The sequence below is a fragment of the Acomys minous genome (genome assembly GCF_964271855.1).
Source record: "Acomys minous genome assembly, chromosome: 18".
NCBI classification, from domain to species: Eukaryota; Metazoa; Chordata; class Mammalia; order Rodentia; family Muridae; genus Acomys; species Acomys minous.
In genome coordinates, this window is record NC_140501.1 from 56823028 (window position 1) to 56844832 (window position 21805).

Genomic DNA, 21805 nt, shown 5'->3' on the forward strand with positions numbered 1-21805 from the left:
TTCAGAAATAATAATGCTAGCATTTACTTAAAAGTGAAAAGTGTTGCTGAAGGAAGATGATCAGGACTGCAATTATGGAGGATCATTGCATCAACAGCTGGGTGGATCTTCATAAGAACATTTGAACTGTCAAGTTTGTGGGGTTGATAACTGTATCTATTGTTAAAGTTAAACTGTGCACAATTTTTAGCTTAAATAGAAAGGGGGACCTTGTAGAGGAATTTTAATTGAGAACATGGCTGCTCTGGCAAGGGATCAGATCCAAAGACCTTCTAGGTGTGTGTGATCTGGCTGGAATACAAACACACCTTTACTCCAGGAGACAGAGGCAAAGAGATCTGAGTTCAAGGCCAACCTGATATAGATCAGGTGTCAGGTAAAGAAAAGCTTAGGTTCAGGCCTGGTGGTACACACCTTTAATCCCAAACAAATGAAAGTAAAGTTAGTTGGTAGAAGGAAGCACCCATGTTTGAAAGTGATGTTTAATCAAGTGGCTGAAAAAGAAAGTGATGAATCAGAGAAGACTTGACAGAATAGGATACACCCAACTCTCATGAGAAAAGAGAAGAAAGGGAAGCTATTTAAGAGGCAATGGGGAAGGAGGGAGGGAGGGAGGGAAGGAGGGAAGGAACACAGTTTTACTGGGATGGTAATAGGGAGACAGACTGCAGAGAGAACTTAGGTGAAGAATGAATGAGGCACAGAATGAGAAGAAGCCAGGAGATGAGAGCAAATTGTTGAGTTAGTTTGAGGCCAAACAGAGCAACTCAGGTGCCAGGAGAGAAGCTAGATCCAGAACAGCTGAATTGACCCAGTGAATTGACCCAGCCAGCCCAGAGCTCAGAAAGAACAAGGAAGGGTGAGCTTATTAAGCAGTAAGTCTCAGAGGCTGAAACATTCTAGGTCTAGGTTATATTGTACAGAGGCTAGAAGCTTCCAGGGCTAGGCCTAGGTTAGCAGACAGAGGCAGTAATCCTCTGAGACAATTGAAGCAGGCAAATAAAAGTTCATTTTACAGAAAAGTGCTGTAACTGTTGGGGAAAGCCACATGAACATCTCTCTGTCAAAGAATAGTGTAGTTTTCATTATGTTTCACCCAAAATATTTAACCCAAATTTCAGTGTTAAGAAAAGAATCAACAAAAATAATGGGAAGGAAACAAATTCCTCTATCAAGTCACACAGCTGGAAGGTCCAGAGGACCATCAAGCAGAGAGACAGTTAGTAAAAGCAAGCTTCCCACACCCCTAAGAATAAGGACACCAGCTTCCGCTACAGTGTTTTGAAGTAGGGGAACTGGTTAGTTTTTACATTGACTTGACAACATAGAATCATCCAGGAAGAGGAACCTCAGCTGAAGGACTGCCTTGAACAGACTGTACCTGTGGGCGTGTCTGTGAGGTGCTGTCTTGACTGATTAGAGAGGGCCCTGCCCACTGTGGGCAGCACCACCCCAGGCAGAGTGGGCCCTGGATGTGTAAGAAAGTTCCATAAGCAAGCCAATAAGCAGTGTTTCTTACTAGCATGGCTTCTGCTCCAGGTCCCTGCCCAGGCTTCACTTGGAGATGGACTTTAACAGGTAGGACAAAATAACCCCTTCCTTCCAAGGTTGGTTTTGGTTAGTAGTACATCACAGCAACAGAGAGCAAACTAGGACAGCGGGGCTGTAAGTAACAACTCTATTACTACCTATTACAGAGTAAAGAAGAAAAGGATTTAATCAGGATCAGGAAAAGCTATTAAACCATCACACACACAAAGCTTTAATACCAACTACTAATACCTTGAAAAGTAACAAGAAAAAGTCTTTTTAAAAATACATATTAAGGATCTTTATAAAGGAAGGCTCCAAGTGATCCTGAAGACCAGCCACTCTTGCAGCCCTTCAAGACACTGCTCTGCAGTGAGCTGAGCACTCAGCACCATGAAGGCGCTTTTACATGCAATTTTTAAAACTATTAGCATCTGCTTTTCACTGCCCATCTCTCTCTTAAAATGACCACAAAGAGCAAAATTAACTGCCATAAGGGATAAAATTTTAACATGTACATTTATCATGTACAGTTCTCTAAAACTGTACCAAACAGTAATTTTAACCCTAAGATTAATCTGCTGCAGTTTCTTCCAAATCAAATCATTCTGCCTCCTGTCCATTAAAAACAACTTCCAGCTCACACAGTAGAACACAGCTCGGGGATACAATCTCACCACAACCTGCCACGCCAGGCCACAGAGGAACCTGCTGTCGGAAAGACGCACGAAGGAGCTTGTGAGTTAGGACTGAAGATGAATGACACTTACTTCAAGAACTTAGATAAATCATCACTTAATTCTTTAGGGATGTAATCAGAGATCAGCCCATGGGCATATCGAACATAATCTTCTGGAAGAAACAGAATAGGGAATGAAAGAAAAATAATTAGTAAGAATTATAGTGGTTTGAGTCAAATTGATTCGAGTTTAAATTCTTGCTCTCTGTGGCTTTGGAAATTCATTTAAACTCTAGTTTCAGCTTCTGCACTGGTGTAACAGGGGTATCAAGACCTTCCCATCAGTCGAGGAGAAATACAGCAGATGAGATACAATACGGGATGCGGTCACAGATGCGACTGCACTGGCCCTAAATCCCACTTTGCAAAGCAAAGATGCTCGGGACAGCTTTCTTAATTGAAGTCCCAAACAAACAAAATCACAAGCCAGCTGTAACAGCGTGAACTATTTGCATCTCTTTTTTATGGAAACTTTCCACAAACTTGTTTCAATAAAATAGAAAGCTAATTATTGAACAAGGGCACATGAAGTACAAAGCTGTGTCCAGGTTCGCTCCTGCCTTCAAGTTAAGGGAGGCAAGTGCCTCAGGATTACTTGAAAAAAACGGCAGTCTGGTCTTCAACCACAGAATTCAGATGATGCAAAACTGAAAAATTTCATCAAACCCTCTTTAAAATGTGCTAGGATTCTGGGTAATAGTTATTCAGTGCCGGTAAGAAGAGCCAAACTATTGTGAGAAAGCCACTGCAGGTCATTTGCTGCCTCTAATACCGCACTGCTGGAATCTGAAGTGCTCCCCACAGGCTCATGTTGTTAGCACTTGTTTCTAGAGTGGGCGGTACTGGTCTGAAGGCTGTGGAGCCCGAGGGAGGTAAGGCCTGGCTGGTAGAGGTCGCCAGTAGAGGAGGGTTTTGAAAGGGATGCCTGCTCTTGTTTCTGGCTCCACTCTCTACCTGTGACCATGTAGCACAAGCTCCTGCCATCTTGGCTTGATCCACCTCTAACACTATACCTTTGCTCATCACGATGACACCTTTCTGAAGCCAGGAGCCAGAAGAACCTTCTCCCTTGCTCCCTTCAGGTGCTGCTGTCACAGCCACACAAATGTAACTGATGCATACACCGAGTGAAAAGGGGGTGGGGGGAACAGGAGCAGTGCAAAGTGCATCAAGTTGTAGGGGACGGGCTATATGGCCAATGTTCAGCCATCTTGTCAGAGCCTAGGTTCCTATCTCTCCAGCAGTCTGCCATTTACCAGAAACCAGCTGACCCTGTCGTGGTTCGGCAGTTAGACTAAATATAAGATTTAGATGGAGCCACCCTGTTGTAGTTTAGCAGTTAGATTAGATAAAGATAGCAAAATATTCGGAGTGGCAGGAGGTTGTGACCTGTTTGGAATTCCTCGCATCTTGAGATAGCCTGCAGCTGGGTTGCCATAGCAATATGCTTCCCTGCCCCCTGCCTTATAAAAACTCTGTGAAATTTTTCAATAAACGGGGTTTGATCAGAATGTCTTGTGTTCTGTCCCTATACAGGAAAATTCTCCTCACGAGCGCTAGCCGAACCCTGGCAGGCCAGGGCATCAAGTGGATTCATGGCGGGACAGTAAGAACAGGCCAGCCAGAGCCTCTGCCGGGGAGTCCTGCTGCCAGGACTGTTCTCAGAGCAAGCCTCTTATCAGCCAAGATAAGTCTGACTTTTAAAATCAGACTTAAGTCCATTTTTTAAATGAGAAGATCCATCTAAATAATCTCTAACATCCCTCTTCCTACCTAAAAAATATAACTTACTCACTGATTGGCTGATCTATCCATCCAGCAACCAACTTGACTCAATCCTTCCTCTTGGTGAACTCTGTCCAGCAAGCTTGCTGCCTGCCACCCCCAGCAACAGCTATGCCTACAAGCAAGGTGCTGGAAAACAGACTCAAAGCCTACCTAAATGAGGACCTCTCACAGCTGGTCCTTGGCTGTCTTGTGCACTGACTGCTACTTTCACACAGTGCTGGGGACTGCTCCCAGGGCCTCATGAGTCTTAGGCAACACTTGACTCATGAGCTATAGCCTGGGCAGATGTACTTATTTTGTTTATGGCTGATCTAAGAAATTGGGAGTTAGTTGTAACTCAGGACAAGTAAATACTGATTTGGATTTAAGGTCAGAAGAATTTCTGTCCCACCACCGGAGAATCTGAATTGCATTAATTTATTGTTTTTATTTAATTACACATAGAAAGATAAAAGGTAACTATACTGGAAAGAAACAAAATAATGTACCTTAATAACCTAAAAGAAAAGTGCCCCTAGTGAGATCTAGTCTTAAAATGAAAAGCAGAAAAGGGCTGAGGATGCAGTGTTGTGGTAGAGTCTGCCTAGCATGCCTGAGACTCCAGAGTCAGTTCTCAGATGGACAGGAGAAAGGAAAGAAGTGAAGGAAGATGAAAATATGAACCAAACATTTGCCAAGTGAGTTAATTTTCACTACTAGAACACAAAGGGCTCTTTCAGGAGAAGTGAGGTACACAGGGACTGTAAAGAGCTACCCCCCACTGGGGCCATGAGACAGGATGACCTTCAGGCCAAAGGGTGAAGGGCATGCAGTCTGAGATTCCGCATCAGCATTGCTCCAGCTTCACTGTTTGCTAGCTAGGAATCTGGCACAGCCTTGCCTCTTATGACACGCCTGGTATACATGTCATTACACACACTTTGTAAAAAGTGGCAAGAGTGTTCAGAATCACTCTCACCATTAGTATAAAACACTATTCACCAAAAAAATTACTGAAGTCACAGTTAGTGACAGGTGCCATCCATGGCTGGAAATGGTCAGTGTCTGAGACCAGAAGAACCCCTGCCCACATCTGTGCGCCCACACGGGAGAACAGGGAGCTTCTGCAGTTTGAAACATCTGCCCACATCTGTGCGCCCACATGGGAGAACAGGGAGCTTCTGCAGTTTGAAACACCTGCCCACATCTGTGCGCCCACACGGGAGAACAGGGAGCTTCTGCAGTTTGAAACACCTGCCCACATCTGTGCGCCCACATGGGAGAACAGGGAGCTTCTGCAGTTTGAAACCCTCCAGGAGCAGATAGGTTAACTCAGTGTCAACCCACTGCTTACCTTCCTTGTCCCTGGAAACCTGATCCCCAGAGAAATATGCAGACTGTACCCGGGCTCCAACATTGACGTTATTGGCTTTCAATGCTGCCACAGTTTGGTTAACCTAGGAGGTAAACACAGGGACATATTTTCAACTTCAGAATGCCATGACTTCTCAGATGGCTTTTGGTCCACCTGATACCCAGAAAACATTTAAGCACCTAGGATTATCTTTGCCAGCTATATCTTTGAATAAAATGACTACATAGGCTCAAAAGCTTAGTCACCAAAGAGCGGACTCTGTAGAAGGATTAGGAGGCGTGGCCTTATTGGAGGAAGTTTGTTTTCAAAAGTCCATTGCCAGGCCCAGTCTCTGCTTCTCTGTGCTTATGGACCAGGATGTGGCTCTCAGCTCCTGCTTCAGCACCATGCACGCTGCTATGCTCCCCACCATGATGATAATGGACTAAACCTCTGAAACTATAAGCCAACCCCTAATTAAATACATCCTTTTATAAGAGTTGCCCTGGTCATGGTGTCTCTTCAGAGCAACAGAACAGTGACTAAGACACCAGCTGTCGGAAGATGAAATGGCTGCACAGTTCAAGAAGTGGAGGCTCAGGGCTGAATGATCTCAGCACAAAGGCTTTCTGAGACCCACACAGCATAGTGGGGGTGCTGTGAGAATGGAGAGAAACAACTCCCCCAGGTTATGTGAGCAACACCTAACAACAAGAGCTCCTGGCGGTCTAGTCAGGTCACGCACCTTTTTCACCAGCCATGTCAACGTCTTCTCTGAGCTATACTTGTAGTACTTCTTGCTGTTTACTTCTGCATTGCATTATAAGAGAAAAATAAGAGCTTCAGTATAATGAATTAAACAGAAGCCATACTTACATCACAAAATACATACACAAATTGGTAACTTAAAGACATTTCATAGCACTTTGTATTATTCAAAAACTCAAGATTTAAACCTGAGAACATACTTGAGATAGAAAAACAAACAAACAAACAAACCCAGCAGAGTTGAGTGCTCTCGAAATCAACCACCAATAAGCCAACAGGACTTTAAAGGTTCCTCAACTCATATAAGCAACTCAGAAGAAAACAATTTTTAAAATAGGGCCAACTGACATGCTAAGCAACCTTATTTTTTTCTGAGCAATTCACTCTGATGTTTTCAATAAAACACATCCCTTCACAATAAAAATGAAAATCCCAAAGTTGGGGTGGGAATCAAAGTAAGGCAGGCTGCTGGGAAATTCACTGTATATATTCAGGGTAGGGGTGGGGGCTGGATCTACTGAGTGCTTCCCCAGTGGGATTAGTGAAGCATAAAAGACAGACACATGTGCCTCTTGATGTCTTACCAATACAGTCAGGAGGATTTACATTCATGGTGACCTCGGTGTGGTCCCTGACAGGGATGAAAGTTCCACCTCTTATAAATGATACTTCTCTCTTCACAATGCACCTGGCTTTATACACTGAGTCATTAAACCAGGACCTCCCGTGTAACACTTTTTATTTCCGAGCTCTCTTCTTCCTCCCGCCAGGCCTTCTCTACAGCCACGCAGGAGTCATGTTTATGACCACTGGAAAGCCTGTGGCCAGTGCTCCATGGGGGGCCACACAGAATGAGCTCCTTTCTGCTCTCTCTGGGCCTCACGAAATAAAAACTGCTTTTCTAGGGTAGTTTATTGATGGCTATTAAATGCAGCTGAGCCTCAGCCTCAGTGTGTCTCCTCCCCAGTGCAGCAGGACAGGGAGGGGTCACCCCACAGTCACCTCTGAGAATGTTACTGGCAACATAAGAAGCAAGGACATTCTGTCATGTGCCTAAGAATTGTTGCTCCTCGAGGGCCAGGACTGCCTGGCCACATGGCCCACTGCAGTACACGGCTATTAGCCTGGACTGCACTCCTTGGGAGGCCATCTCTCACCTAGGACACAAGTCAGACACTGTGGCAACACAGCCTCACAACAAAGGCACACTGTTTAGTGACTTGTTAGAAGCTCCACTCACACCAGAAGAGACTTTCCAGAAACCCTCAGGGCTCACGTCTTCCATGAAAGGCTCGCCTCTGATGCTCGCTTCTTTTGTTCTGATCTCCAACATCCTGGAAGCACCCCACTTCTTGACATAGGCTCTCCTACCCATCTTGGGTGGAGTCAGACTGAGCTACCTGCTTGAGTTTATGCACATCCAGCTTGTGTCATCACCTCGGGATGTGGCATCACTTTCAGAACCTGCTTCCTCCAATATAAAGGAAGTGGGGCTTCCCTAAGCGACTGTTGTGAACAGAGCAGGAGACAACACACACAAATCACAGTACAGTGCCTGCCTCACATTAAAAAATAAAAATAAAAAAAAGACAATGGCATTTGTGAACAGTAGCAGCAGGAACTGGCATCTCCTCAAGCTCTTTTCATATGCAAATCTCAGGTGAAAATTATTTTATCACTTTTTTTAGCTTAATCTTTTTTGTTTTGTTTTAGGAGACAGGGTTTCTTTGTGTAGCCTTGGTTGTCCTGGAACTAGCTCTGTAGACTGGGCTGGTCTTGAACTCAGAGAGATCTGCCTGCCTCTGCCTCCTGAGTGCTGGAATTAGACATTATCACCACTGCCCTGAAAGTGACCTTAAAGTGACTCTTAAAGTGGGCCAGGTGGTGGTGGCCCACGCCTTTAATCCCAGCACTTGGGAAACAGAGGCAGGTAGATCTCTTAAGTTTGAGGCCAGCCTGGTCTACAGGGTGAATTCCAGAATAGCCAGGGCTATACAGAGAAACCCTGTGCCAAGAAACCAACCAAACAAAAATGACAAATAGATGGATGGATGGATGGTGGGAGGGAGGGAGGAAGCATTCCCGCCCCAGCCTAGACCCCAGAGCAAGGACGTCTCCCGACTCCAGCATTTCTGCTCAATGACTCTCCATGGAAACAGCCCCTCCAACATGGCACCCATTAAACTGGCTCCTTTGGTTTTCCACCTCCCAAGACTTCTTGGATTCTTTTTCCAGCTCAGCTTCCTTTCACTTGAAGAGACCATAACCTTTCTCAACAAAGCTAAACAAACCCATAGGGCAGGGTAACACCCTAAATGAACCTCAGTAAGGCCACAGCAAAACAATTCACCTTCCCCCACAGACCATGTGTGCCTAGTTGTAGGGGCTCAAATTACGGGACAGCACTATTCCTGCCTTCCCTGGACACCCACTGCCTCTCTAGATAGACTGGGAGGTGGGAAGTGCAGATCAAATCAGAGGCCTTACCTTCTAGTGTGTGGTCAGAAATGACTTTCTTCAAGAACTAGATACTACGTAAGTGTACTGACTAGACACTATGTAGGTGTTCTGCTCATAGAGAATGTACATGTCCACTGTTAGTGTGAACTACCTGAACAGCCTGGAGAGACCATGTAGGTACCTTACCCTGCGAGGTTAACTTTTTACCTGTTATTTTGACAAAATCTAGGCTCACCAGAGAAGGGAATCTTAACAAGAGATTACCTAGATCAGGTTATCCTGTGGGCGTGTCTGGGGATTATCTCACTTGTGTTGATTAGGGTAGGAAGGCCTGCCCACCATGTGGCTCTGTTCTGAGTTATGTAAGAGCAGGCACAGCCAGCTGAGAACTAGCAGGCGCAGGCATGAATGTGCTGCTCTGCACATGACTGGGGATGGAACATGAGCAGTTCTCGCAAGCTCCTGCCACTGTGGTGACTGCCCTGCTCTGATGACTGTAATCTGGAACTGTAAACCAAAACAAGCCCTTTTCCCCTGAGTGAATCCTTTGATCAGGGCATTTTATCACAACCGCATGAGTCAAACTGAAACATGCACCTACATTAAAGTTTCCATGAACACCTCCAGTTCTCCCGCCTTTCCCTTCTCAGATGGCCGCTTAGTGCCTGCTATAGATCCCTTTCTGTTTTATTCCAGTGGGTTCTCAACCTTCCTAATGCTGTGGCCCTTTAATGCAGTTCCTCATATGGTGGTGACCCCAACCATAAAATTATCTCATTATGTCATAACTGTAATTTTGTTACTGTTATGAACTGTAATGTAAGTATCTGATATACAGAATGTCTGATATGCAACCCCCCCAAAGGGTTGAGACCCACTGCTCTAGAGCTTGTGTGAAATGGGTCGTGCGGAGTGTATCCAACACTGTGGGAGAGGCGTGTCCATGCCGCTGTGTGCAGCAGCTCCCTGCTCAGCACTGTGGTGTGGTGCTGGCTACAGAGGCTGCATCTGCTGACTCATCTAAGAGAACCACTCGTTTGTTCTCCTTTAAGGCTCTTTAGGGTGGTTGAAACAAAACAATCAAAAGAGACAGGCCACATCCTGACTCAACTTTTTGCTCTGATACATATTTTAACATGCCTAAAAAAAAGAATTGTGAGTACAACTACTGGGTTGCATAACGCTGCCAAGTGGTCATAGCTGCGTCTCTTAAAAAACCAAGGATATTTACCAGATGAAATGCAAGGTACACTTTTACACAGGTGGTCCTGTGTCCTAAGGAATACCAGAGTTCCTAAAGATCACAGATGTTTTTGTCCTTTTTCTTCTAGAAGTTAAATCATTCTTACTTGAGTTTCTTTTCCTACCAATGTCCATTGTTTCCTATGGACTTGGTTCAAAGCTCCCTTCTCACACTGCGCCTTCACGACGTGTGACTGCACAGCTGCCATCTGTGCATGGCCTGTGTATCCCAACACCTCGCTTTCTTTTCTGTAGGTCCCTCTGGGTTTTACACACACAGTACTGTCCAGGAAGAAAGGTGGCTTTACAGTTATTCTTAAATTGCCTGCCTTCTCTCTTCCTCATCATAATGACCTTCTAAAACGTTTGCCAAGATGAAGACAGAGATGAGCCCCTTCCTTGAACTGGTCTAAAGGAAACTGTGTTCGGTGTTTTACAGGGATGATGTGAAGAGCCTGTCAAAGTCACCTTTATCAGAGTGAGAAAGTTCACTTCAAACGTATCTCATGACTGACTTTTGTCAGTTGCCTTTTCTCTATTTACTGACATTGATGGCAGCTCTTCTTTTATAATATACAAATTTGCTCAGCAAACTTGGTATTCCTGATTTAATTTTCTTTAACATTCTTCTGTTAGATTTTTCAGTCTGTGATGCCAAAGATGTTAGTCAAATTTTCTTTTTATAATAGCTTTAATTTTGGTATTGGAGCCATTTCTGACCTCATAACATTTTAGTTTCACAAATTTGCTTTCTCATCTATTTGCTGAAAATGTCTGAGCAAATAGTCTTGTTCTGAGTATTATTTCTTCCTTAAAGTAAAATACCATTTACATAAAGTCAGCTAGGCTTTCTATCTAGGAACTTTTTATATCATAAATTTTGAGGTTAAATATTCCTCTGATAGGCTATTCAATCCCCAGTCATTGGTCCTTAACATATATACATATGAGCAATATCAAATGCTTCAACAGGCTATATTCAGTTACGCATACATGCACGTGCATGTGCGTGCACATGTGTGCACACTTGTGCACTCATTAAAGAAGAGGTCATGAATTTGAGAGGGAGCGGGGAGACCACTGTAGGCGTTTGAGAGAGTGGGGTGGAAATGATATAAACACAGTATCTGCCTTGCCCCAGATAAAGGCTCATTTTTGTGTTCTCACTGGTTGCTAGCAGGTAGAAAATACCACCGTAATAATACTTAGTCTAGTAATAAACATTCATCAGGCCATTTGTAAATGAAGCCCACACAGACGGGTCTGCATCAAGACAGCTGCTTCCCTCTAGCTCCATCCCTCAAGCTCAGGCTCCCTTGCTCTTCCATTTCGATGACTGCAGCACCTTAGCGTCTCCAGCTCTCCCCGCTGGAAACCTCACAGATTCACATGACCATAGCCTGGTTCCGAAGGCCTGAGCACCATACCTTTTTCCTCTGTCACGTGCCGAAGTGATTTCTCAAGCTCAGGAAATCTCAGCAGCAAGACACAATCTGGAAACATGTCGTCCACTACAACCTGATCCAAGGGCTGATACTTTCCCTAAAAGGAACATCTGAGTCAGTCAGTGGCCCGTAGTCCAGTCAATGAGCGTTCATACAAAAAGAAGAGGAAAAACAATGGAGCAGCCTATGGAAAACCTGTACATGAGAATCTGAGCTCCTCATTCCATTGAAGGAGGCTGCAAACTGGGATAGGTTCCTCTTGGAAGGGGAGAGGGGCTCCCACCCAGCAAGCTTGAGGGTACAGTCGCTCGCTGTGTGAAAACAGGAAATCCAGGGAAACAGAGAGACAGGACTGAAAAGATGGCAGAGACTGTGGATGCTCCATCAATTCCACATGAAAAGGAGACAGCTGAGATCTCAAATCAAGTTCCCAATGTCACACAGGCCTAGTAGAATAAGCCCAGAACAGACTCAGAATATATCTCCTTCCCAGCCTTCGTTCCAGGGCTGAAGGAAAAACAAAAACAAAAAAGATTTCTAGTACAAAAAGAAAAAAAAATTCCCAAAGTGAGTCCGTTCCTCCGAGAGGTATTAGACGAGGCTTGCAAATCAGACAGGGATAAAGGAAAAGGCAGCTAGGATATAAGTACAAAAAAGACAGGGCTGGCTAGGCCGGGCCCAGACAGATACGCTGATGCTGCCCGGCTGCTAGGTCCGAGCCATGCAGAGCTCTCAGGTGCGGTTTCTCTAACTCCACTAATGGCAGTGGAAAGTGTATGTGATGAAGACAGTCTCCTGGTTAGGGGCCCAGGCTTAGGAGCGGATGCACTGTCTGTCCAGGCCCCACCTCTGCTTCTCTGTTTGTGACCAAAAGTCTAAAGGCAAGCAGTGTGACTGATAGATTTTCTCGGGTTTTCAAGGTGAATGCTCTCATTTCTTTCATAGCACATGTGATAACATGTTATTTTTTTTTTCTCATTAGGCTAAAAGAGGCAAGAAATACCTGAATGAAATCTTCTTCCATCTAACCAGGCTCCTCAGTGTTACAGTCTTTAGGTTTCTACTTTAAAGGTTTATCTTCCATGATCAACCGGTATTTTATACTTATTGGCTTTAAAAGTACTGACACGGATGGCACCACAGTCACGATAGAAGTTTTATCATTGCTACTGCATTCAAATTCTCTTTGCCGTATGTATATAAAAATGTAAAATAAGAAATCTGTTTTAAATATAAAGTTAGCAAGAGTTGGTGCTAAAGGTTATGACTTTAGAAGAACAGGCCAAATTTTAAAAATGGGGACAATATTTTAATAACTAAATTAGATACGACCCCATCTAAAATATAGGAAGGGAATACCAGATGCCCAGGCCCCACGGCTAGGATTTAAGAAGAAAAGGCAGTGGCTCTGGTGAGCATCATTTCTGCTTCACTCTGTATCTGTCACCTTGAATTTGCCATACAGCATCCTAGAGGCCACCAGAAGGCCAGAGTAAGACGCACAAAACCCAGGTCTTGCTTTTAACAGAGGATGGGGAGGTGGTGCGTGTACTTAAGCCGCGCAGTTCAAATAACACTCACTAAAGTTGTGAACTCAAAGATTTTCAAGCTGACTGATGGTCCTTGAGTGTCTCTAATTCCCCTTTAAGAAGCTCCAATCTCAAATCTATAGTCACAATAATTCTAAGAGGCTGCCTGCATTCTCACCAGCTTGACATGGCGCTGGTAACTGAAACAATGTTAGGCAAAACTGGGCTCCTTAGGTGAGTGCAAGAGTGACACCAAGGCGCCCTAGCTGGCACTGTACTCTTGCAGTTTTTAAATTGCAAGTTTCACTTAACATAGCCATCCCATCTCTGAGGCTAGAGGGATGGCTCAGAGGTCAAGAATATTTGCTGATCTTGCAGAGGATCTGGGTTCAGTTTCCAGAATCTACGTGGCAGCTCACAGTTGCCTGTAGCTCCCAGAGCTATGATGCTCTCTTCTGGCCTCCATGAGTACCAGGCACATATGCTGTACATAAATGCAGTTACTCATGCCTGCACATAAACAATATCTATTTAAGCACACACATGCATGCATACACACACACACATATACACACACCAAAAATCAATCAACCAAAGCAACAAAAAAAGCAATATCCTTGCTTAAGTAGTAAAAGCAATGAATTTTCCATAAATCTGGATCCTGAATGCAGAATCATCACAGCCCTAAGAGTGTATCCAGTAACTGCTGTTGTACCTCGAGGCACAGACATCATCAAGGAAGCCTTGAAAGACCGAGTGCTGAGGGAAACAAGCACTTTTGCTCTGGGATGCTCAAGTCCCAACTACACATAGCTTCCCCACTAGTCAGCATTTACGAGGCACACCCCAGCTTACCTGCTCCTCAGCCACTCACACTTTCCGTCCCGGCTAAATTCTTAACATTCCCGTGCAAGCGCTTTGTGGTAAGTTCTCATTGCTACGCTTGCCTACCACTGAGGGCACAGAGCGGCAAGCTAGGCTGCTGAGGGGACAGTAACCTAGTGCAAAGCCAGATCACCATCGAGGCGCTGCCTCTCAGGACAGGGCAGGGTGCTCTGACCTTCACTGGTACACGTGGGGCTTGTCCACTAATGACTGAAGCTCACTGTGGGAAGGAGAAGCAGGGTCTTCTGCCCCTCCCTGCAAAGGCCCCAAGTGGGAAACTCACCTCTTTGCCCGCTTTTATGAGGTAGTGAAGGAGCAGAAATAGAGGATCCATGGGTGTTGCAAAGTGGAGAAGGCCCCCTGCAGATGAAAAAGAACAAAGAGGGGTGTAGCCTTACATGGACCACTTGCTTATTTCACTCCTCAGGTGGAGCTGCATGTGAAACCTCACATTCAGAAACTCTTCTGCACATGCCTACATCTGCCCATTGACAGCTCGTGCAGCAGCTTGTGCATCCCACCAGGAGAACTCATGTGTGAACTCGGGTGTGAACTCAGGTGTGAAGAGATACCTTGGTTTAAATGCTCTCCTTTCTTACAGTGAGATTCCAACTGCCTTTCGACCGCCTTCTTCAGTCTAGACTCTCAAAAGGCACACACACTATGAGCTTTTATTTTAAATGGCTTCAAACTCCTGAGTGAAGAGAACTAAAATATTGGAAGCGACCTCTGACTTTTCATTTCAACTCTGGAATCATTTTCTATTGGCCTCACTGGAGAAAGTACAGGTGTGGGAAAGTGAGGAGAACTGTGAGTCAGAGAGCTCAGGAAGCCATGTCAGCCAGTCTGTAAAACTACAGGCCCACCCCCACCCCCACCCCAGGCGCAAGGGTGAAGCCCTGGGAATTCCAGCCCAGCATGCTCTAGGGCAGAGCTTCCACTATGGCCTGAGGCTGAGGACTGCAGATGGTGAGTAAGATTCCCTGTGCAGTGCACCACCCCAGATGATGCCCCAGCCCAGAAGACAAAGCGAAGTCAGCAGTCAAGTGAAAACTCTGCCCTCCACACAGTTCTGCCTCTTCCTCTCTCAGACCCGGAGCCCTCCTCTCCACACACTTGAAACAGGGAAGGTACAGTTATTAAGGCAACTGAAAGCAGTTCTCTTGCCTCTACCTAACCTTTTAATTTTGGTTTAGGAAAGAGATGTGCTTATCTTTAATATTTGGCAGAACAACCTATCTACATATGTAAGAACTCCTAACCTAAATTGTGTCAGTGTGTGTAGCAAGCAAATAATTAAGGAGGCGACGTTATGACATTGTCTGACCACTCTGAAAAGCAGGTTAGCAAAAAAAACCAGTCAGAAGCTCTGAGCTCGTTTTAGATGACACTCCACCACCTGCAGGAACTAGGGACACATTTTTGAGCTGAGGATCAATATCCTGGGAGCCATGACTGTTGTTTGTTTTGTTTTTTAAGGAATATATTTAAAACACAATGGAACTATGAAAAAGAGTGGTCTATGAGGCAGACTATCCAGGCTCTAATGAGTAGGCACAGCTACAACAACAGAAGGGGACAGTGTACTTTCTACCTCCTCAGCTATATATATAAAAACAACATTTCATTAAACTACAACAACAACAAATTTATTCTTTGTGTGTTTGTATGTGCGCATGTGTGCATGTGCGCGTGCATGTGTGTGCTCATGTGCACTTGGATGCAGGTGCCCACGGAGGTCCCAGAGGGCATCAGACCCCTTGGAGAGGGAGGGCCATGAGGCCTCTTCCTTGTTCTCTCTCTGGTTCTTGGCCATGAAGTGAGTGGTTCCGCCATGCGGTGCCACCATGATGTGCTACCCCAGAACCAACCTGCCCAAGGAACTGTGGGCTGAAACCTCCAAACTGTGAACTACAGACCCCTCTTCTGAGGAGTGGACAGCCACACAGTGAGAGGACAGCTGCCTAAAGGGCACTGTAACTTAGGTGAGAAACCATCTTTTAAAAACTCGTTACATCCCAGTATGTTTTAGAAACTGTATAGGTTTGCTCAAGGAAGTAGTATGTTAAAGGTTCCTCTAAAGGAAGTGTTTCTAATCAACTCAACCTGCACTCCAGGGCACACAGGCCATCTAACTTGCCAGAGGATGTGTTGGTGTCTTAGGAGACAAATCAGAATCATCAGTTTAACATGTGACAACCTGACTTAGCTTCACTTGATCCAAACCCTTTCTGATGCCCCTCTTACACACTTCAAAGGCAAGAGAGTAGACCCACACAAGATAAGGAGTATGTGTTTAGCTAATGATGGGGACAAAATCACACACACACACACACATACACATGCACACACATGCACGCAGGCATACACACACGCATGCATGTGCACACAATTTGTCACTTACCTGATTGAACTGACTGATTTATAAACCAAGAATGGTGCTTTTCCTTGAAAACTTTTATTTCAAACAGCTGCTGCAGACACATGTCGAGTAAGTAAATGGCTCCTTCCCCTGTAACACAAGCGGGCTCAGAGTTAGTCACTTCTCTCACATTCGTGTCCCTCGGAAGTCTGTCCAACAGCTCTGAGGAATGCTCCTAAGGGGAACCTAGACATGGAGACCCAGGGAAAGCTGATGGATTTTAGGCACAGACACTCAGCTCAGCTCAGTGAGCTCAAGCCATGAGAGCGAACGGTCATTCGCCTTGTGTGTTACACAGCTTCCTGCCTACAGAGTCCTAATGGTTCAGACAGACGTGCGAGCTAGTGCCTGCGTCTGTCCCTCTGCCAGCATGCAGCTCGCTAGTCACAGGAGCAAAGACAAGAACCAAGCCCTCAGCCGTCACCAGCCACTCTACTGAGAAAGGGAAGGGCATCTTCAAGCCTCAGCCAACTGGACAGGATTAAAAGCAGAGCGGGGAGAGGAGTCAGCTCAGTCAGCGGAAGAGCACTTGCCCAGCATGTGCCAGGTCTGGGGTTCAGACTTGTGGGGACAGGAGGTGTGAAGCCTGTGCATATCTGAGTTAGGGTTTTTACCCCTAACTCAGGGTCGGGGTCCGTCTTTAGCACCATAGCCTATGTGGTGCGGGGAGGGGGGACAAAAGGAATGCATATCTGATGTTTACCCCTCAACTCCTAAAATCATTTCCTGACCACAGAGCAATCGCTGGGACCACACGCTGAGTGTGACATGGGGAAGCTACATGACCCTGAGTGTGCCTCTGCGTGCTCATCTGTATGTGCAGAGCCACGCTGAGCTACCTCAGAAGGGCACATAAGTGTTCAACTTAGCTCTTACTTTTTCTTGGCCGGTAGTGAAAATAAAACACGCATGCTCCTGTCTGTGAGCATCTAAATGGAGGCGGAGCTGCAGAGGCAGGCTTTCCTTCTCTGGCTAAGTGCTGCGGAACAGGCCGCCCACAGCGTCTCCTGGACCCCTCCTCCCTGCTCTGGCTGTTTCCTTCCTGAGGCTCAACAAGCACATTCAGTTTCACTTTGAGGACAGGACTGGAGGAAAGGGGAGGCGGTTGCTTTTGTTTTGCTCTGTTTTACTCTCTCGTTGCCTGCTTTAAACATCTTTCCAACAAAGCACACTACCCACGAGTTTCCCTCATCCGCTGTGCAGTTACAGTCACCAGGAGAGCCATGACTTCGAGGCATCAGGTGTCTTGTCAGAGCTTTATAAATCCAGGAAGTAAATCCAGCGTCAGCACAAGGCTGAGTGCGCTCTAATACTTTTGCCTTGAAAGTAGAAAATAAAACTGAAAATGTAGTGGTGCACGCCTTTAATCCCAGCACTCGGGAGGCAGAGACAGGCGAGTCTCTGTGAGTTTGAGGCCAGCCTGGTCTACAAAGCAACTCCAGATCAGCCAAGGCTACACAGAGAAACCCTGTCTTGAAAAATCTAAATAAAAATAAATTAAAAATTAAAATACACTTACCTCTCAAAAAAACATAAAGCTCTCCAGTAAACAATGATCTTAATAAAAGAAAAACCACTGGGGAATATCCTTTTTGGTCAGCGTGAAAGAAAGAACAGATAAAAACCAAAACCAACCAGAATCGTGCATGTCAAAGATGGCCTTCTGCGTTTTCACTCTGGTTGTTTATTTTATTGTACAACACAAAATGAATATAAACACTGGCTAGTGTTGGGCAAGCACTCTAAGAAAAGTTGGCATAAAAGAGCCAAAGAAAAATCAATCCGATTCCAGAAAGAACTCAAACATGTGACTTTTCTATGCTGCCAACATGTCTAATGATTCAACATTCTGTGGATGAAAACTAGAAAGAAAAAGATTCTTTGCAGTGTTTAGCATGATTTATCTTGGAAAAGTAATCAGCTTGGTTTTTCACTGCAGGGCACCATCTGAACTTTGAGGTTAATTCAAGATGACATACAGGCAGGCAGGACTCCACACACTCCGCACCAGGCAGGGAACACTCAGCGCTGGATGAGGGGATGAGAGGACCGGGGGGAAGCGAGACCCACCTGTGCGCGGGCTGACCAGTCTTACAAACAGGAGGCCACTCTTCGTCTTCTTGGAGGCATCTTTTAAATATTCTGAAAAGGAATGGTGAGCCTGAGACATGTGAAGATGTTCTCCCTGCTGTGCCCTCACTTTACCCTGGTTTCCTTTTTCCCACTTTTTAAAAATTTTTACTTTATCAATTTATGAGCTGTGTGGCCCTTGGTAAATAACTATTTTCAGTGTAAGCTATGGTGAATTCTGACGCAGGCTTAAGGTTCCTCTAAGGGAAGGGATGAGGCAGGCTCTAGAGTCAGATGCTGGACGCTTTGTCACCTAGGCCAACGCTCTTCTCCCCAGGCTCAATCTCCTCTTACAAGATGGTGATGACAATATATTTTTAAAAAAACTTTAAGTAGCCAAAAGCACTTACCATAATCGAACAGAAATAAAAAATAATCATAGCTATTATTATAAAAGTCATTTAAAAATATTTAGTAGACACCTCTATTTTTCATTTCTGACACCAATTTGTTAATCATATCCCTTGCTCATTTTCTCAATGAGGTTGTCATCTTTTTTAAAAAACTATTTTATAGATAGCCTTTATATAATAAAGGCTATAGCTTAGCTCTGTTTGTTTATACTTATCTTTTGCCATATTAAAGACATAAAATCTTTGTGTAATCCTATTTTCCATTATGCTTGTATCTTTTGTGTCGGTCTAGAAAGCCTTCTTCCTCAAAAGTATGTATACTTCCTGTATTTTCTGTGGATACTTTAAATTTGTATTTAGGCAATTCAGAACCCTGGGTACAAGATATGGGAAAGAAATCTAATTTTAATTTTTAATCGGTTGGACATCTGTACCAAAACCCACAGAGTAAGCCCACCATGAAAATCTTTACCCTAATCATTTTAAATATATGTGTGGTCTGTCTGTAGACAGTATATTTTGATCCACTTATCTGTGTCTGCCTTAGTATCAGCACCTTAAGACTTTAATTATAATGGATTTAATCTGCAGAAAACAAGTTTCTGCACTGTTTCCTTTACAGTATCTGTCAAAGTTTTAATTACATAGATTTAAAAATGGAAACCAAGATGATACCTTCAATAGACAGAGCAGCACAGTTAAAATTCACACAGATGCCAAAGGATCCAGGGACTCTAGGCAGCCAAGGGGCACAGCCCGTCTACACAAGAGCACCCAGGAAGGTGGTCAAGAGCACAGCCTGTCTACACAAGAGCACCCAGGAAGGTGGTCAAGAGCACAGCCTGTCTACACAAGAGCACCCAGAGAGGTCTTGGTGAGGAGCTGAGCTTATTCTCTTTGCTCTGTCCATTCCACATGCACACAGATATCGCAAGCAGGTTGAAAAATTGGCTTAGGCATAAACAGAACACAACCTTTCCTTGAACTAACAGCATACAGAATCCATAACCAGGAAGATCTCCTTTTAAGATTTCTACTTTTAATTAAGATAGAGTAACGGGGAACTCAACAATAGCCTTCCATACAAAGCATGACACCGCTGTTCTAAAGACACTCAGGAGCAGCCGTGCAGAACGGTGGGCTCACTGCCCTGGCTTATTTCCTTGAGAGGGTTTCCAGGGCCTGGTGCAGAGGAGCGAGGCAAAGCCTGGCCGTTTTAGAGCTGATGTGACAGAGCAGGGAGCTCCCAAGACAAGAAGGTGATGGAGTCCACATTGAAGAAGGCTGGCAACAATGCGATCCCACGTGTGTGCATCAGGGAACTGCTCTTCACTTTCATGAGCACATGAGAGACAACTCACACTCATTTTACCCATTTTTCATGATTCCAGGGCATTAGGTAGAGCACTAAACACGTACTGCTTTGGAAGGAGGCAGTGATTACCCATGACCTTGTCACACTAGATCTTGTGGTAGTGTGCTGTTAAGATCTTGTCACACTAGTTAAAAAGCAACGGCTAAAAGATCAGACTCTTCTTGCCAAGTAACTTATTTTCGAAGTCCAAAAATATTTGAGAATACAAAAATATTCATCATCTAAAAAAATAAATTCATATCTGGTATTTAATCACACATGACTAGATATCCAAAGATATGGACAAGTGTGGCCAATGATGACAAGTAGGAAAAAAGGTCGATTGTTGCAAAAGAGATTGGCATTACATGGAGCATTAAAACTGAAGGAAATGGCTCAGAAACAGCTCATGCATAAAAACGTAAAGGGGCAGAAGATTTAAATGATCTAAACTAAAATGCTAGAGAAGAAAAACTTGACAGACAGAAGTAATGTCAGAAGAGAAATGAACTTAAAGACTCGGTAACAGAGGCAAGACCACATGCCTAAGCATGTGAAAACAATGCAAGCCAGAGGACAATCCAGAAACATCCATGAAGTCAAACACCATAACCACAGAGAAACTACCCTTGGAAAAAGAGGGTGGAAAATAAAACTTTAGACATACAAGAGCTGAAAGAAGTTATCAGTAGTATCCGCGCATCACAAGGACCGCTAAGGGAGACCCTTCAGGAAAAGGATGGTGGTGCCAGACGCAGGAAGCTGAGCAGGAAAATGGGTACTAATAAGGGGAGGGGTTGTTCTTATTATTTTAATCTCTTTAAGGACTATTGCCTGCTTAGGTTAAAGTAATTCAGAGGAGTGTTTACATCATATGTACACAGAACAGTTATGACAACAGCTTAAATCCAAAAGAGAAGAAACGTAAGGGTACTTGTGAGTTTCTTGTGCCACATGCGAAGTGATACAGCACTTGGAGGTAGATATGACCTATTAAATACGTGTACAAGAACCTCTACGGCAATCACTAAACTTATGAAACGCAAAACACTGTCATGAACAAGACAGTAAAGGAGATAAAGCTGAATCCCATTTGGTTAAACGTCCATTTAACCAAAAAGAAAAAGGGCAAAGTAGACACACACGGCACGAGGATCCACATGATAAACAGGAAACAGCAGGCCAGCAGAGTCAACTCCAGCTGCATCAATAATCACATGCACATGTCAACGGTCTGAACATCCCAACGATAAGCAGAAATCCGACCAAATTAAAACTACATGCTGCCCACAGGAACCACACAGACACACAAGCACAAAAAGAACGAATGGGCGTAAGAGAGGCGCAAGCTAAGACTTCACCAGGAAGCTTTCCTAACCTTAATGTAGAAGGCATGGCACTGCCAGTGCTCCCCCAAGCACAAGCTGCAGAGCACGCATGGCACACACAGACCCTGTGGGTACCTCACGCCGACAGCTGCTAACCTGTCCCCCAGCTCCTGAGTCTGTGGGGAATGTTACAGAGCGCTGCAGGTTCGGTAAGACTCCTGTAAGGGACACATCTAGACTACAATGTAAATTAGAAAGTCTGGTCCTGTTAGAACTTTCTAAAATACCAAAGTAAGTTAACTGTCGCCCCCATGTTTCTTGCCTAGCAAGTTCTACCCCTCTCCCTGTGTCTCCAGGCACAGGAAAGCTGACAGCCTTCAGCTCACAGCTTCCTCATACCTCACCACAATGGCACACCCTTCAACCAGGACTTGAATTAGTTTGACTACTTCCTTTTATCATGAGAAAGCTGTGTTGAGTGCTTCTCTAACAGCTCCCC

At 44.7% G+C, this 21805-nt stretch overlaps 1 protein-coding gene across 5 annotated transcripts in view; it reads right to left on the reverse strand.

Annotated features, from left to right (window-relative positions):
- Nucleotides 1-21805, reverse strand: part of RNASEH2B (ribonuclease H2 subunit B) — a 47593-nt gene that overhangs the window by 17273 nt on the left and 8515 nt on the right. For 2 of the 5 annotated variants that reach the window (XM_084768022.1, XM_084768019.1), the window contains exons 2-8: nucleotides 18212-18283; nucleotides 16124-16231; nucleotides 14003-14079; nucleotides 11288-11402; nucleotides 6136-6200; nucleotides 5391-5493; nucleotides 2301-2382 (exon numbers count right to left, since the gene is read on the reverse strand). In XM_084768022.1, coding sequence (XP_084624148.1) covers nucleotides 2301-2382; nucleotides 5391-5493; nucleotides 6136-6200; nucleotides 11288-11402; nucleotides 14003-14079; nucleotides 16124-16231; nucleotides 18212-18283 — 622 coding nt within the window. The remainder of the gene's footprint in view (nucleotides 1-2300; nucleotides 2383-5390; nucleotides 5494-6135; nucleotides 6201-11287; nucleotides 11403-14002; nucleotides 14080-16123; nucleotides 16232-18211; nucleotides 18284-21805) is intronic. The other 3 variants (XM_084768020.1, XM_084768018.1, XM_084768021.1) reach the window with 3 other exon arrangements.